Below are 17697 nucleotides of genomic sequence, written 5' to 3'. Positions count from 1 at the left end.
GGTATATTTACACAATGGAATATTATTCAGCCACAAAAAGGAAGGAAAATCGGCTATGAGCTACGACCCGGCTAAACCTTGAGGGCGTAATGCTAAGTGAGGCTGCCAGAAACAAAAGGACAAATACTGTATGATTCCCTTTTGTAAATCAGAGAGACTCAAAGAGGAAGAGAGGTTACTGTGGGGAGGGAGGAAGGGGGAGTGAGCTGTAAAGTGTAACGAGTGTCAGTGTCGGCTGATGGAAAAGTTCTAGAAGTGATGGTGGTGATAGTTGCACAACACTAAATGAACATAATGCCACAGAGGTGTACGTGTAAAAATAGTTATTACGGCAAACTATGATAGGAATATTTTACCACAATAAAAAAAAAAAAAAAAGAACTCTGCAGAAAGGCTTGCTCCCTGACCCTTTAGGTCCTGTTCTCCCAGCCAGCAGGCTGGTCTCACTCGGTGACCAGCTCCGTCCACGCCTTAGCCCCACCTGCCCTCAAATGCCCTCTCTCCTGGCATCCTGGCCACTTCTCAGTGTCCCTTTGGGGACAGGCAGCTCTCCCCAGCTCCCCTCTCGGCTGCCTCTCTGGTAGCCTCTGCCCTCCCAGTTTTAGCTCTGTCTAGAACTCCCGGAGCCTCAGTGCCACCTGCACGTGTTAGAAACGCACCTCGGGCCCCACTGCAGACCCTGGAATCAGCGTCTCCCTGAGATCAGAATCGGGGACCCCGAGGGGCACGTCAGCGCCTGAGCCCCTGGCCTTCCCTGCTGCTCATGACACCCTAACATATGACAAGGTCTCTCCTTCTTGGACTCGTCGCCCATCTCCCCACACTTGGCTGGAAGCCCCGCAGAGCCCCACATCCCTCTTGCTCACTGCCACATCCTGGGCTGTCGGGACAGCGCTGGCCACACGGCGGGTCGGGGTGGGCACTGCACCCCCACGGGGATTCTCGCCCAGGCCTTGGAGAAGGGACGCGTCTCAGACGTGACCCCATCCAAAGTACCAGGCCTGCCCTGCACTGTGTTCAAGAACTAAAGAGAGCCTCCTGGGGCTGCAGACAACCTATGAGGAGAGGAGAGGGTGGAAACGAGGCGTGGGCCGGCCTTTACCTCCGCTCTGAATCAGGATGTCAAACAGGTCATCCATCTGCTGGCTTGAGGAAGCATTTTCCTATGGGACAAAAATAGGAAAAAAAGATGAGAATCTAGAACAGGAGCCCTCAGCCTGGCTCGGCGCGGGCCCACAGAAGCTATGCTCACTGCGCAGTCCTGCCCAGGACAGCTGCTCGCTGAGGCCTCTCTGCCCTACGAGGCTGGTTCCCAGCTGCCCCAACCCTCCAGCTGGGCCCAGCCCCAGTGGGATCCCCTTTACCTGCTGTCTGGGCTGCTGGCTCACGGCTTCCTCATAGCCCGGGGGCTCCTTCTTTGGCAGAGACGCAGGGGTCCCAAAAAGGGGCTGTGGTGGGTGCTCCAGGTCCATCTGGGCTGGTGGGCCGGGAGCTGGAGAACCAGGCTGGGACGAAGGCTGCACAAGAGCAGAGCAGAGACCCACTGTGGGGTGAGGGCAGCAGTCCAGGCCCGTGCACCCCAGGAAGGCAATGTGGGAGGGTCCGCCTGCAGCCAGACTGCCTCCCTGGGGTCTGGTTCAGGCAGCATGGGGCGGAGGGAGGGGCTCGAGCTGACCCCCTCTCTCCCCCAAGGAGTTTGTGCCCGAGGCTGCTTAGAGGCCGGTTCCCATTCTGAATGCCTGGTTCTTGTCACTGTCACCCCACCTCCAAGCTCGGCAGGCTGAGAAGCCACACAAAACCTAAAGTACCCTCCCCTCTGGATGTGGCTGCGTGAGGGGCTGGGCTGCGAGGGTGAGAATGGCAGGGAGAGGAATGGCGCATGCATCAGGCCCAGCTGGCAGCCTCCAAGCAGATCCCAACGGGCAGCCCAGCCCACAGCCTCTCCCGAGCAGGGACTTCCCTGGCCCTCCCCTGGGCCCGTTGCCGCCACAGAGCTGAGGCAGGAGGGGCCCCAGCCAGGATGGAGCCTCTCAGGAGCCTTCTGCCAGGCACAGAAATGTGGTGACACCAAGGGCCACAGCGGTGGGCAGTCCCCATGGCTCCACCCTCACGGCTCTGGGGACTTGACCTTCCCAAGTCCTGGTACCCTCCCTGGTGGCATGAGGGTGGAATCCCTCACTGCAGAAGGTTGGAGGGAAGATGAGCAGAAGCAAAAGCATAACCTGCCCACCGTGGGGGCAGCTGCTGAACCGGCTGGGGCAGGGGGTGTAATGAGCTGCCACTGAGAGAAACGTCACACCCTCCCCGACCCAGGTACCTGCTGGGGACTCCTGCTGGCCAGGCCCGGGCTGTCTGCATTCTTATTGGTCGCGGTGAGGACAAGGTGGGTCCCTGTGGAGTCAGTGATGAGCGTGGGAGGCGTGACCCCCTTGATGAGGCTGGGGCCCTGTGGGCCCAGAAGCAGCTGGGGGGCAGGGGCTGGTTCAGGCTCAGGCGGCACGGCTTCCTGCTTCACCACCCTGGCTGGGGGCACCAGGGCACAAGTGTCTGCGTGGTGGGCAGCGGGGGCTGCTAGGCTGGGGCTGAAGGGGTGACCAGGGCCTGGGGGCTGCCTGCTCAGTTGGCAGCTGGAGAAGCTGTTCTCCTGCTTCACGGCGGTGCCAAGAGAGGCCGGGGCCGGGGCCCGCACGGCTTCCTGCTTCACCACCATGGCTGGGGGCATGAGGGCACAAGTGTCTATGTGGTGGGTGGTGGTGGCCGCCAGGCCGGGACTGAGGGGGTGACCAGGGCCCGGGGGCTGCCTGCTCAGTTGGCAGCTGGAGAAGCTGTTCTCTTGCTTCACGGTGGTGCCGAGGGTGGCTTGGGCGGGTGCCCGCACAGCTTCCTGCTTCACCACCCTGGCCGGGGGCACCAGGGCACAAGTGTCTACATGGTGGGCAGTGGGGGCGGCCAGGCTGGAACTGAAGGGGTGGTCGGGGCCTGGGGGCGGCCTGCTCAGCTGGCAACTGGCAAAGCTGTTCTCCTGCTTCACTGGGGCGCCGGGGGTGGCCAGGGCCGGGTCTGGGTCTGGGGTTGGGGTAGGGTCTGGGGCAGGGGCCGGGGCCGGGGCCGGGGCTGGCGCAGGCTGCTGGGCCCGCTTCTCCTGCTCCAGCTGCAGCCGGAGCCACTCCACCAGCTGCTGCTTCTGCCGGAGCATGCGTGTCAGCTCCTCGATCTGCTTGTCCTTCTCCTGCAGCATCTGGTCCTTGTCCCGCCCCTCCAGCTCGGCCCGCGCCCCAGGGCTCAGACAGCAGGGCCCGGCCCGGGGGCTCTCCTCCTTCACGAGGATCTGCAGCGGCGAGGCCTGCAGGGTGAGCTGGGTCAGCGGCGACGTCACCATCTCACCAAAGGTGTCCCCAGGCGTGGAGTTCTCGTCGCCTGTGCTGAGCAGTGAACGCTCCGAGGGCGTAGGAGACACGGGGGGTGTGGAGCCCGTGCTGCCGAATTTCACCACGCCATTGCTGGTCACCGTGGCCACCACCACCTCAGCCGGGGCCAGGCCCGCTGCCATCAGGGCGGGCCCCGTGCTCAGCCGGGCCGCAGGGAAGGCCACCACCACCTCGCCAGCCTTGGGCAGGATGGAGGCGGTGGCGGGGGCCTTGGGCACTCCGGGGGCAGGGCTGACGTGCTCCTGGTAGGCACGCAGGCGCTCAATCAGGTCTGTCTTGGTGCCCGAAACGGGCAGTGACCGCAACTTCAGCTCTTGCTTCAGCTCTGCCACCTGCAAGGGGGTGGAGAGTCAGGGCTGTAGGGGGGCAGAGGGAATTGGGTCCTGCAGGAGGGCAGTTGTGGGTAGTTGAGTGGGACAAGCATTCTGCCTGGGCCCCACTGGCCACTTCAGACACATCGACACCCCCCAGCCCTGGAGGGCAAGACAGATGTCTGCAGGGCGGGCGCCTCCACCTCCCTGTCCTCAAGACAGGGGCCTGGTTAGAGCGTTCCTGCCCCCGTGTCTAGGCAGGCTGTCCCCAGCCCCAGCACGGTGTCTGGTGCTCTATAAATACTTAATGGAACTGACTGGATTTTACAACTGAGAAAACTGAGCTCATGGAAGCGAAACAGCGTCTTTAGGATCACACAGCTGGTGATCGGCAGAGCAAGGCCTTAAGCCGGTCTGATGGACTCGGAAGCCCACGTGCAGCTGCACCCTTGAGGGCTGTGTCTTGCTGGGATCTGGGTCATGACTGAGGAGGGACCAGACAGGTGCAGAGGACAAACTCTTGAGGGAGAATGTGATCCATTCCCCCTTCTGATCAGGGCAAAGAACACAGGCCAGGCGTGGGCTGTGTGTCACCCTCCAGGGCCCAGGACACGAGCAGGGTCCATGCTCTAGTGTGGGCCGCTCTCTCCCCAGGCAGACGCAGCGCCGCACAGCGGGTTCGGCACGCCAGTAAGTGCGCTGTGGCAGGGGCGAGGTGCTGCGGCAGAGCTGAGTCTGAACCCCGGCCCTACCGCCAGCAGACCTGTGACCTCTGGAAAGCTTCTCTCCCCCTTGACGCCTCTGCCTGCACATCCTTAAGCCGGGGTGACACTTCCTGTTTCTCACACTGCACGGAGGGGCTGAGGAGAACAGAGGTACGCAGGGCTGGTAGGCCTCGCGGCCCTGGGCAGATGCTGGCTGGTGTTGTTAGTAACGACCGCGATGACAAGGCTGATGTCATCGATACCCAGACCAGATGGGCCTCAGGGCAGGTTCCGGGTGTCTCTGCTGGAGGAGACCAGGCTCTAAAGCTCTGCCCCGCCTTCTGCAGCCACCGTCCTGGGCCGGCCGCCTTCCCTGCCTGAAACCAAGCACCTGACCGCCCCACGGGGGGCTGGGCTGGCGGCACTCAACACCTCCAGGGGGAAGGGCGCCCACACCTACCTTCATGTCGTCCAGGTTAGCAGGCAGGGTCCCTGGCTTCCCCGCCAGCGAGGTGCTGTTCTGACGGACCAGCCCACTGGGCCCAGGGGCACCCGAGCTGGCGCTGCTGCTGGTGGAAAGGCTGCGTGTAGGGGGGGCCCCACCATTTCCCAGAGCCTCGCCCGCTGGCCTGAGAGGGAAAAAGGACAACGTGAGCCCTGGCAGGGACCCCACCCATGGAGCACTCTTGTAGGACCCAGACCAAGGGGTTGCAAAGGTCTGGGTTCAGCACCAGGGACAGGTGCCTACTTGGGCGGGGCGGGCAGGATGGTCTGGTAGTTGTAGTGCTGCTGCTGCTGCTGGTTGAGGATCTGGAGCTGCAGGAAGAGCTGCTGCTGCTGCAGGATCTTGGCATAGGAGGAGTCCATGGGCGGCGCCCCCTTGTCCTGCTTTTGGTCCGGGGGGATGTACTGGTGGTACTTGAGCTTCTTCACCTTTGGCTTCAGCTCCTTGGCTTTCTTGCTGCGTTGTGACTTCTCACCGGCAGACTTGGGTTGGCTTTGCTGGGGGCGCAGGAGACAGAGGGCGCCATCAGGGCCGTCTCCCCTCTGACAGGCTGACGCCCCTGGTGGGCACCCGAGTGGCTTGTGAGAAGGCTCAGCTGTCCACCCTGGCCTGTTCCACACTCCCTGCTGGATGGCACCCCTCCCAGACATGCGCCACATCAGTGCCCAGGGTGTGCCAGGGAGGAGGGCAAGGGCGGACGGGGGGCTGGGACCGGCCCGGCTCTGAAAGGAGGCACTCTGACCCTGAGCACAGAGAGATTCTGGGGTGAAAAGGGCTGGTCTACGGAGCTTGTGTGGCTTTACAAAGCCCTTGTCACGCAGACCTGCAAGATCCCTGCCTAGACAGGAACTGGCGTGTCTCCTTGAAAATGAGGAAACAGGCTCAGAGAAGCCACTTGCTTAAGGTTGCACAGTGATCTCGCCACGAGAAGAAGCTGGGATCCAAACCCAGGTCTCCAAAAGCGAGTGTTCATTCGCCAGCGGGCTGCCAATGATGCCCAGCTGGCACACAGGGAAGCCTCCCGCTGGGTCCTGAGGGTCAGCGAGGACCCAGCAGACCAGAAGGGCCAGCAGGTCACCTTCGGGCGGCCACCTCTGGGTGAGGGAGGGTGGAGCTGGACAGGGCTGAGAGCTGGCAGGGCCCGGAGTGCTGGGGGGGAGGCGGGGGGGACAGACGTGGAGGGCCTCTTGGTCAGAGTGGCGGATGGAAGGGTGGGGACTCGATGCAGGAACAGAGGGCTCTGGCCAGGGGCCCATGGGAGCTCACGGGAGGGCCTGGGGGGAGGTGACCAACTAGAGGAAGAACAGCCCATGGAACGTGTGGCAGCCGAGCGGTTCAGAGGTTCATGCAACAGTGACAACAGTGGCCGCTTCCTGGCAGTCAGGAAGAGGGAGAGGGTGCGGGGCGGCCGAGACCAGAGCGGGAAGGACCCACAGATCGAGAACCCCAAACAAGGCTGAGGGGGTGAGAGAGAGACCGAGGGCAGGCTTGGGAGCACCCCCTGGAAGGGAGGAAGAGGGGAGCTGGGGAAGCCCCCTGGAGAGACGGGTGTGACCTGAGGCAGGTCGGGGCGGGGGCTCACTCGGAGGGAGCTCAGGGCGGGGCGGGGAGCAGAGGCCGAGGCACCCCCTGGGCGGAGGAGGTTGGACGGGCACCCACGCGCTCTTCTCCCAACTGGGCAGTGGTGGAAGGAAGGCGCCAGTTGTGGGAAGAGGAGCGGGTCTGGGGGGACTTTGGGGGGAAGCCTCTGACCTCTGTGGCCCCTCAGGACCAGGCCGTGGAGGCCAGGGAGGAGCCCGTGGGGCCTCACGGCGACGGGGCAGGCCTGGGCAGGGGTGCCGCACGGGGCTGGCAGACACCCCCCACCCCGACACAGGAGCGCCCAGAGGCGGAGGCCTCAGGCTGTGCGCAGAGTCTGTGCGGAGGGACCAGAGACTCCGACGACAGGAGGCGGCGGGGCCCAGGCTGGGGCGGCGGGCAGGGCAGAGAGGACTGGACTCGGGCGATCGATGCCACCTCAGGGCCCAGCACCTTGTCCCCATGTGAGGGTCCCCAGGGGTGTCGGGGGTTGAAGGGGAGCGCTGCCCGTTCAGGAGTTTCAGGTCGGGCCCCGGAGAACGAAAACCAACGCCCGCACGGCCAGCTGGGCGACCTGGGACCTGTCACCTCCCTTCCCTGTCACTGGCGGAGGTTCTGTTAGGGCCTCACGAGGCTGTGAGTGGACAGACGGGACATGTGGCACGTTTCCTGGGGCGGGCAGGATCGAGAGCCTGGCACCATGCTGTGCACGGGGGCTGTGACCTCGACGGCCAGCGCCCGTGGAGAGAACGGGAGACCTCCCACAGCACCTCGGTGACTCTGTTGGTCCCTGACCAGGAGGAAGCAGGGTCCCCCACCCCTGCAGTTGCCCCCTCACTGGGATGAGGTCCCAGCAGGGACTGGGGGTCTGTACCTTAATGAGCGTGGGGAGGGGCTTGGTGGGGACGGCAGTTCCGCTGCTGAGGCTGGGAGGCAGAGGGGGCTGCTCCGCCAGGAACAGCGTTTCCCCGGACTCCGGGCCCACCGGGAGTTGAGACACAACCTGGGAGAGAAGAAGGAGCGTGAGGAAACCCCTCACCCCTTTCTTTTGGCCCCAGAAGGTGCACCACCTCCAGGCTCCAGTGGGTGGTGCATCCCTGCCCTGCGTGGAGGTAGGTGGCCGTCACCTCCTCAGACGAGGGCACTGTTAGGGGGCAAATGGTGGGTGAAGATGGGAGGGAGAAGAGCAGCCCCCAGGGTGGCGGGGGAGAGGGAGCGAGGAAAGGGGGTGGCGGAGGATGGGGAAAGAATCCGGAACTGAACACTTGGTGGACATGAAGCAGCCAGGAGGCTTAGAACCTAACAGCAAGGCAGCCCAGGCAGAGTCCTCCTGCAGGAACACTGCCGAGGCCTCCAGCTCCTGAGCCTCCAGCTCCTGAGCTGCCTCCTGGCTTCCCCGTCCCACCTGGCCCATGGGGGCAACACCCCCTGGGCTGCTCCAGCAGGTCTGGGGTCCCTGGGGAGCATGGGATGCATCCAGAGTGGGCAAGCTCACCTGAGTGGGGGACACGGAGGTGGCAGTGGGCAGGGACTCGCTGCCTCGGGCTTCCAGGGGTGATGGCACTGAGCCCTGGGACTCATGGCTGGCAGGCTGCTCAGGCGATAAGGCGTCACTGCTGTCCTCATCAAAGGAAGAGCTGTCCGCTACTTTCGGGTAGTTTACCTGTCCCACTGAAAGCCAAGGCCACGGTAAGCCTCCACCAGCAAACGGGCAGAGGGGCCTTGCTCAGCAGCCAGAAGCCATCCCAGCAATGTGCCTGCCCGCGGGCTCCCATGCCCAGCGAGCAGGAGACGGAGATCAGCAGCCAACCTGCCTCTGCTGTCCGAGAGCTGGAGGCAAGCTCCTCCTTGTGACCATGAAACAAGGCTGGGAAGGGTCAGCCCCACCAGGCCTTGGAGCGCCCCTCGCTGAGGGGAGGGGCCATCGAGCACCCCCTCGCTGGGGGAAGGGGCCTACGAATTAACCTCTGTGCTCAGTCTTCAAAGTCAGGGTCTGCCCTCCCTCCTCACCGCCACCTCCTGCTCCCCTGTCCTGTGGCTGCACAAAACTCTTCTTCTTCCAGAGGCTCGTGGACCCTGCGGTGAGGGACGGTGGGCGTCTGTGTAAGAGCTACAGGGTGCAGCTCCTCCCCTGAGCTGCCCAAGTCCCAAAGACCAGGAGCAGACTCAGGAGCCTCCTGGAAAAGGGCCGCCTGCCTGCACAGGTGAGACAGCATCAGTGGAGGGTAGGGATCTCCCTTCAGCAGCCAGTGCCTCCCAGGGACCCACGGCCGAGGAGCAGCGGCCGCCAGGAGAGTCGTCCTGCTGGCTGGCCCCCCTGCCCTGGGCCACGGCGAAGGCCCAGAAGATGGTGAGTCCTGTGCTCCTGGGCCAGGTTGGGGGAGGCTGGGAGGGAGAGACAGGAGGAGCAGGGGTCGGCATGGGAATCCCAGACCAGAAGGAAGGAGAGAAGGGGATGGGAGGGGGAGGGGAGAGGAGGGGGGAGGGGCGGGGGGAGGAGGTGGAGGAGGGGGGAGGAGGGACAGGAGGGGCAGGAGCAGGGGGAGGGGCAAGGAGTTTCAAAACACTCCCATCATGACGCCTCGTGAGCACTGTCCCTGCCGGGGGAAGAGGTTCTGCCCTGGCTGCTGTCCACACGAAAGGAACCGAGCCAGGGGTGCAGAGGTAAGCTGGTGGCCACACTGGGGGCCTTGGCCACGGCAGGAAGACCGCAGATGAGGAACAGGAACAAGCCAGGAACTCTCCCAGCAGACTCTCCCCGCCCAGGGTCATGACCCGAGGCCCCCCCCCCCCCCCCCCCGCCGGACCTGGGCAGGATGCACCTGACCTTGGCCCTCCACCAGTGAACATGGCTCTGGAGCCAGCACGGCCCCCGGCCAGACGGACAGCACACTCCCCTCACCCGCCCTCACAGGGACCCGCGTGCAGCCGGACCACCTAGGGCTTCACTCGTCTAGGTTTTCTCCCATGGCCCTTTCCTCCCAGAGAGGGGACCTGCTGTGGCACATCAGCCGCGGGACAAAGGAACGCAGGACAGAGGAGCTGCAGGCCCACCCTCGCCTCAGTCCAGCTGAGGAAGCTGCTGGCCACGCTGGAGAAGCCCAAGGGCTGGTCAGTCCAGGGTCCCTGCAGGGTCTCTCTCTCCCTTTGGCCTCTTCTCTAGAGGGGAACCTGGATGCTGCGGGGACACTGGGGACAGGCTCAGGGAAGACGCCCTGGGGGGAGGCCGTGGGTGTGAGCGTGTGCTGAGTGGCCCTTTGGAGTGTGCGGGGAAGTCTGTGAGTGGCAGAGGCAGTCTGGGGAGCCCCTCCTGGGCCCCCATTCCCAGCAGGCCCCCCCTCCCCCGTGCACCCCCAGCTCTACCTCCTCCTCTCACCCTCCACCTCGGCTGCTCTCCTTTGAATCCTTCTGCTCAGCCCTAAAGCCGCTCACTCCTCCCAGCTGAAACATCCTTCCTAACCCACCATCTCCCTCTCCTCTTCTCCATTCGCCTCTGCTGTCACCACTTCCTTGCCTCCTACCCACTCCTCAACCTGCATGATCACTGCTGGCAGATGCTCCTTTTGCCGCAGTCACCAAGGATGACCTCATGCCAAACTAAACTACTCCCCAGTCCTCAAACACACCACGCTCCGCAGGCCTCCAGGCCGCTGTCTACGCTGTCCCTCTGCCTGGAATGTCCCTCTGTACCTTCTCCACTTGGCAAACTGATTCAACCTCCAGGTTGACCCCAGATATACACTATCACCTGTGGAAGGAACGTCCCCAGCCCTGCCACCAACCGTCCCCATCCCCCAAAGAAGCTTGTGCCTGCCACACTCACCCACTGTCCTATGTCCTGACAGCAGGCATCAGCTGGTCTGTCAAGGGCCGGTCTGCCCCTTCCCTGAGCCTCCCCAGGAGCCCAGGACTGTGCCGGACCCTTTATATCCATCCTTGCCTGTGAGCCTGTCCTGAAAGGCAGGTGACTCCGTGACAATGTCACAGGGCCGTGGCCATTCTTACTACACCACGCCACACGTGCCAGGAGGAAGACTCAGAAACCACCTGTTTACACAGCAGTCTCCTGTGTCAGGCTGAGTTCTCTGAGGGCAGCAGCATGCTCCGCTCCTCTCTGCACTTGCAAGGCCTCGCACAGGCCTGTGCGGCCGACTCTCGCAACCTGTATCAGATTTGGGCTGGACGGAAAAGCCAGAACTGACCTTGGCCCAAACGCTGGCCTATTACTAGGAGCTGTTGTGGAGCCTGGTGATGATCAGGGCAGGAAGACGCAGACACGAGGTGAAGTGAACGTTACGGCAGAGCAGGGGACTAAAGGGGAAGGGATGGTCAGGGCCCCGGCCGCCAGCCTCCAGCCTGGCTCTGCCTCCTCCTCTGGCAAACCCCCTCTGCGGTGTGATGAGGCCTAGAAACCAGTCTCCTCCGACCGCACCTGGTCTGCTCTGGGCCTACTCTTGTGCCCTCTCAGGCCCCCCACCCCAAAGGCGTCGCTCACTACGACAGCGGGAGCACTCAGGTCTCCTGGAGACACGGCCACCTCCCGGCAGTGGGTCTCGGGCCCACCACAGCAGGAGAGAGGCGGCCGTACTGACCGAAGGCCAAGGGAACCACGACTGCATGCCTGGCCGTGGCACACAAGGGCCTGTCCACCTCACGCTGTGACACGCCGGCCCTGCACAGGCCACCCCTTTCCGCTCAGCACACACTTGCACACCTACTCATCCAGCCGCGCCTGCCCTCCGCCCTGCAGGTGCCTGCCTCCCTGCCTATATCTGCTCCTGCACATGAGCTCTGTAAGGGCGGCAGGGGGAGCATCTGCCTTGTGGGGCTGTGGCCCTAGCGCCTAGCACACTGGATCAGTCAATCTTGACTGAGTGAACCATCTGTGCAAAGTGCCAGGCTCCAAGAAGAAATATCACTAAAGAAAAGAAACAGCAGGGGGAGGTCCTGTCATGGCTCACTGGTTAACAAATCCAAGTAGGAACTATAAGGTTGAGGGTTTGATCCCTGGCCTTGCTCAGTGGGTTAAGGATCTGCCGTTGCCGTGAGCTGTGGTGTAGTTTGCAGACTCGGCTCGGATCCCGCGGTGCTGTGGCTCTGATGTAGGCCAGCGGCTACAGCTCCGATTGGACCCCGGCCTGGGAACCTCCATATGCCGTGGGTGAGGCCCTAGAGAAGGCAAAAATACAAAACAAAAAAAAAAAAGAAGAAGAATGAAAGAAACAGCAGGTGTAGTTTCCAGTTCCTGGCACCCCCATGCGCTCACACCTGTCCTGACCCCCACCTTCTCTGGGGGAGGAACAAGCCCCTGCATTCACAGAGATGGGAGTGGACAGGGTCCCTCTGTTACCTACTTGGCTATTCTGGCACGACGCTGAGCCCTGAGGCCACTGGCACTGTCCCATGCTCATAAGACCTATTTACAAGGCTCTTGCACCCTGCACCACGGCTCCCCCAGGCTAAGCAGCAAGTCAAAGAGCAAGCAGCCCAGAGCCCTGTCCCCTGTGCCTGGACTACAAGTCCACACAGGGCAGCTGGGCCTCCTCACCAATGATGGCTTCCTTCAGGCTGGACTCCACAGGCAGGATATTCTTCTCCACCAGCTCCATGGGGCCAGGCCTCTGTGCAATCTTCTCGTTGAGGTCATCGGCCAGCCTGGCTCTCTTCAGCTTCAGCTGTTTGGCCTGGAGGGAAGGCTCAGCCGAGGTCTCTGCCACGAGAGAACAGAGTGCAGGAGGATGCGGGAAGGACCTGTTTCTGCCCTGGGAACTTCAGAGCACCTGCCCTTCCCTCTGGGGAAGGAGCAGAGACCATGAGAATGCAAAGCGTGCCCCAGGGAGAGCAGGGTGATTTGGCTTGAAGTTTCACAGGGACAGAGGGAGGAGCCCCCACTGTGGATAGCGTGATGTCACACACACAACGGTCACTAGGCACAGGCCGACCCAGACTTTCTGAGGTGGAGCTACAGAACTGGTCTCTCTGCTCCCTCAAGCCTGCTGTGTTACAGGGACAGCCCATCCCCCTGCTCGGAGTCTCTGTGTCTTCACCTGCGAAGACTAGGGCTTGGACGAGGAAAGTCTTCTTCCAATCCCAAAGAGGGTTCAAAACCAAACAAAAAATGGATAGACTCGAAACGCTTTCCACGGCCAAAACCTTTCCCTGCCTGGAAGGCGGGGGGAGGGGGAGTACGTCTGGGTGATCTTGCTTGTACTTCACAGGTGCGTGAGTAAATACCAAGTGAGTGAATGAATGGAGGATGGATAGATGAATGAATGAATAAAAACTAAAACTAAACACACATTAAAACCAGATTTAGAGGACAGGATTCCATACCAAGGTTTGATGAGGGCCACCACGTGGCCACAGAGAAAGGGAAGTTACCTAAGAGAATTTGATTGATTGTGCTTCTTCGGGAATTCCCAAAAACCAGTGGTGGCTACCACAGCCCTGCTGTTTTACTATGGTAAGGCCCTGGCTTACCCACTGGTAACAGAACTGGGAGCGCCAAGAAAGAGGGAAGAAGAAATGTGGGTGGTACAGGACTGAAAACAGGATTTAGATGAAGAAGCATTTCCAATCTAACACACCTTCCAAAATGTGCATCCTGACCAGCTCCGATCTCTCCGGCCGGGAACGAATCTTCCGTTTCAGATAGTCCTCTGTCTACAAAAAAAACCACACCAAGCAGCTCTCAAATCCAGGGCCCAAGCTTATGGCACAGTCAGAACCAAAAAGCAGCCGTGGCTTTAATGGCTGCTATGAGTAACCTCTGCAGCCCCCAAGACCGCAGCCTGGAGGTGACAGGGTCCTGACGCGAGGGGAGGCCTGAGGAGTGAGGCCTGGGCAGGACACATCCACTTTCAACACACCAGCCAAGGGCACCATCCATCTGCCAACACCATCTAAGGCTGGACTACTAATATATACATATTTAATTTTGTTATTTACTTAGTTATTTATGTGTGTATGCATGCCACACCCTCAGCATGCAGAGGTTCCCAGGTCAGGGATCGAACCTGTACCACAGCAGTGACAGCGTTGGATCCTTAAACCCCTGAGCGTCTGGAGAGCTCCTGAACTACTAATACACTTTCAAATCTATTACTTTTACTGTCCTAAAAGTAATATATATTCATCAAAGAAAAATTTTTAAATTAGAAAGTAAAACAACAAAAATCATTAATCTATTGTCAGTATTTTTGGATATTTGTTTCCAATCACTCTTCCATGAGGAAGATTAAATTTTGCAGAGCTGTAATCATACTGAATATAATTTTATATCTTATTTCAAAAAATCTGGCATTGCCTGCTATCATGAGCATTTTCTATTCATTCTGAATGGCTGCCAAGTGGAATACTATGATACATGGTGTCACAGCTCTAGTTCCTTACAGCCCCACGTCCTCATTTCTGCACTGCCAAGAATCCAGGCAAATCAAACCATTCCCTCAACAGCCCCGGAGCCAGCCCAGTGCCCGGTGCTCACGTTATGTATACATGAGCCCAGATGCGTCTGACTCCAGAGCTCCAGAGCCTCTTAACTTTTGCACCGTAGTCTTTCAAACCATAGATCAGGGCCATTAAGTGGGTCACGACCAGCACAGGGTAGGACGGGACAAGACAAGACAGGACAAGACAAAGCAGAGCAGAGCAGAAAACACAGTATCAGAGATACTGCCTGCATGTAGCGAGGTAAAGACCTGCTCCTTGGCCTGGCCTTGGCCCTTGCCCTGGCCTTGGTACTCTGACTACGCAGCTCTGTGCCAGCCCTGGAAGAGTGCCCAGCTCGCCGGGAGATGGCTGATAGCGGTTGGGCCGATCACCCATCTGCAGTGGACAGAAGTACTGCTGCAGCTGCTGCAGAAGGTGTCGGACACCACAGGTCTTCAGAGACATCAGAGAGAGGCATATTTTCTAGGCTGTCTGAAGTTCTCAAGGGGGGCCGAGGCTGAGGGTGAACACTGTACTGAAAAGGAACTGGAGTCCACAGACCAAGGTTTGAATTCCAGTTTGCCACTTACTGGCTGGACAAGTTAGTGAACTTCCAGTTGAATCTTTTCTTCCTTTTCTTTTTTTTTTTTTTTTTTGTCTCTTCTAGGGCTGCATTTGCAGCATATGGAGGTTTCCAGGCTAGGGGTCTAATCAGAGCTATAGCCACTGGCCTACACCAGAGCCACAGCAATGCAGGATCCGAGCCACATCTGTGACCTACACCACAGCTCACAGCAATACCTGATCCTTAACCCACTGAGCAAGGCCAGGGATCGAACCTGAAACCTCATGGTTCCTAGTAGGATTCGCTAACCAGTGAGCCATGACGGGAACTCCACAGCTGCATCTTTAAGATGACGATAATAACACCCAATTCATAATCGCTGATGTGAGCATAAACAAGAATATAATTTCACATATCGAAGTGCTCAATGAGCTAGCAGCGGTTCTGATTAGTGTGGATTTACTCTTCGCCTTTAAGAAGCAGTCCACAACGTGGGGCCCAGTCTTAAGACTGGGCAGGGGCCCAGGCGATGTCATTGTTCCCCCATCCCCTCAACTCCCAGATCCACTCATGCTCTCGGCAACCGACACAGTGCAATTGGTCGCTCTTTTGGTTCCCAGTACCCGGGACCTCGTTCTTCCCACTCAAAGAATTAATCATAATTTTCTTTAGAAACGTGTTAAACTAAGCATAGAGGACAGTTAAGATATGTCTTGGAAGTGACTACTTTAGCATCTCTAAAGGAGCTGTGTCTTAGGGAGCCATGGCCCATGATTCTCAATTTGAGGAGGTTCTCTTCCCGTGTTTTTTACAAAAAAGAAAAAAGCAAAGGGGCTGAGAGGGGGAAGCATGTTCTGGAGACTTCCCCATCTCTGCCCACAATGGGCAGCTGAATATCCCCCTGAGGCCCCCGAGGGAACCGAAACTGAGGGGACAGGGCAACGAGCCAGGTGCTGTGGCGTGAACCTGAGCTCAGAGCGGGGCGCAGCTTCTGCTTCGACGGCCTCCAGTGGACCCTGGCTCTCGGGCACGTGGAGACCGGTGAGGTTTCCAGCCCCTCAGGATGCCCACCCCCGAGAGGTGTGGGGAGTGTGGCCACGGACACGGGGGGACCACCACTTGGCAAGCTTTTCCATGGCTGCTGTCCACATCCTAACAGCTACAAAAGGCTAAGTGGAATTAAAGATGGAAATACTAGTGGTGAACAAAGCCAAGGGAGAGAGGCGACCATTACACACTTGCATGCACCAGAGGAGGAAACTCATTCTCACCACGGTCCATGTCACCACGCTGGGGGACACGGGGAGGAGGGGGGATGAAGCGGGAAAGGCAGCACCTTATATTTACAACTGTGAGGCTTGGGCTGACCCTGGAGACACTGGAAGGAAGAGGACCCGCAACATAATAGGCTCTGAAAATGCTCCTGGGAATCCTTGGGGAGGAAAGGTGCCTTACCCTGGCCCGCTCCAAGCTCCTTCTCTGCTCATGAAATGCAGCTGGACTTTTCAAAGCTGTTGGGAGAAGAATCATAAAAGATTACTTTATAGTGAAGCACGATGTCTACTTCCAATTTACAGTGGAGAAGGCATCTTAAATTCAAGTTGATTTTAGCAGGACTATTAGCACCAGCTGAAGTGAAGAAGAAAACGGCACCTGAGCAAGCACACAGCTCTGTGCTTCAGCTCCCCCGAAACAGTTCGGTTACTTTGTTCCCAGCGGAAAGAGTCCCTGCCTAAGCCTGGGCTCCAGAAAGAGCACCCATGGAACAGAACTGTAACAGAATTCCCCATGAGCAGGCAACCCTCCAAGAACGCCTGCCGGGCCTCCCTTTACTCTCAGGAAGATGGGGACACGGAGCAGGGCTGCAAGCGGCGTCCACCTGCTCTCCCTCTTCAATCTCACCAGGAATCGCAAAGCAACCAAACGGTCTGAATGGGGCAATTAAACCAAAAAGACACACGTCTGCTTGGGTGCCATTTCCTTCTTCAGCTCAGCTGATATTAATAGTGCTGCTAAAATTAACCTGAATTTCACCTTGAAGGACTAAAAGAACTTCACAGGGACTGGATGGTTAACCCTGGTGCACACACCCAGTGCTGACCAGAAGGGCTCCCTGCAGCCCCCGTCCAAGACTCAGCTCTATTCTGGGGCTACCACCACACGGGCCGCAGTTCTCAACTCAGTAAACAGCACCGAGGTGGAGAGATCAAAGCAGAACCCTCTAAGGATGCAGCATCACGAAGAGAGTTTGTGTTAAAACTCAGCAGAGGATGGGTCAGGACACCCTGAGGATAAGAGGGTAAGGGCCTGATTCACTTCAAGCAGGGAACAGCAATAAGGAGGAATTTATACGATCATGGTCAGTTTCACTTCTGCTGCTTGAGAATTTCAGAGCAGCTGTGAAACTGTGGGGAGATAATTTTGCGGGGCTGCCGGCTGTGGTAGGAGTGCTGGGTAAGGAGACGCTATAAGTAGCATTGAGCACAGATAGGGCCCTATCCTGCCGGGGCCTCTGTGCTTCCTCCCCCAGCCCGCCCCGAGGGCTGGGCCTCACCAGGAGCAGTCTCACAAGAAAGCTCCAAATGTCCTGCAGTACTTTTTTTTTTTTTTTAACGTTTTGGGGTTTTTAAAACTTAGGATAAAAAAACAATCATTTTAAAAGATCAGTTGAGAGCACTCCACCTTCTAACAGCAGGGGGAGCTCTAGATCTAAGAAATAATCTAAGGAAAACCAGCACCAGCTCCCTCCCCAGCCTACCAGAGCATTCCAAAGCACTACCCAGGCCAACCCAGCTCTAATCTGAAGGTCCTGGCCTCTCAGTGGGAAAGCAGACAGCCCCTGCACCTGCTTCTACTGAGTAGAGCTGGTTCAACTCCAAAATCGGTCTCCAAAAGCCCTGATATGCAGGGTGTGATGAACCAGCAGGGAATGAACAGGCAGCTTTGCTCTCAGAGAGTGGGAATGAGACTAAAAATCACAGCCAACTCAGTGTCTGCCCCACCCCCACCCCCAGCCGCCCTTCTGCCTTATTTTTCTGCATAGCTCATACCATCTCACACTCTCTACGGTCATACTACAGATCTTTCTTATTTGGTTACATCTGAATAAGCTTGCTCCATCAGGGCACGGCTGGGTTTTGTCTATTTCTTTCCTTTCTGACAGACCCCCAAAGCC

General features: G+C 59.0%; 1 protein-coding gene across 2 annotated transcripts in view; it reads right to left on the bottom strand.

Annotated features, from left to right (window-relative positions):
• Positions 1-17697, bottom strand: part of MRTFA (myocardin related transcription factor A) — a 198584-nt gene that overhangs the window by 2487 nt on the left and 178400 nt on the right. For both annotated transcript variants that reach the window (XM_047786180.1, XM_047786181.1), the window contains 10 exons: positions 15978-16033; positions 13114-13189; positions 12075-12236; positions 8022-8197; positions 7401-7529; positions 5192-5445; positions 4904-5072; positions 2318-3760; positions 1365-1517; positions 1103-1163 (listed from right to left, as the gene is read on the bottom strand). In XM_047786180.1, coding sequence (XP_047642136.1) covers positions 1103-1163; positions 1365-1517; positions 2318-3760; positions 4904-5072; positions 5192-5445; positions 7401-7529; positions 8022-8197; positions 12075-12236; positions 13114-13189; positions 15978-16033 — 2679 coding nt within the window. The remainder of the gene's footprint in view (positions 1-1102; positions 1164-1364; positions 1518-2317; positions 3761-4903; positions 5073-5191; positions 5446-7400; positions 7530-8021; positions 8198-12074; positions 12237-13113; positions 13190-15977; positions 16034-17697) is intronic.

This window comes from Phacochoerus africanus, chromosome 7 (genome assembly GCF_016906955.1).
Source record: "Phacochoerus africanus isolate WHEZ1 chromosome 7, ROS_Pafr_v1, whole genome shotgun sequence".
Taxonomy (NCBI): Eukaryota; Metazoa; Chordata; class Mammalia; order Artiodactyla; family Suidae; genus Phacochoerus; species Phacochoerus africanus.
Note: the sequence above shows the minus strand (reverse complement) of the source record. Positions and strands in the feature narration are given on the sequence as shown.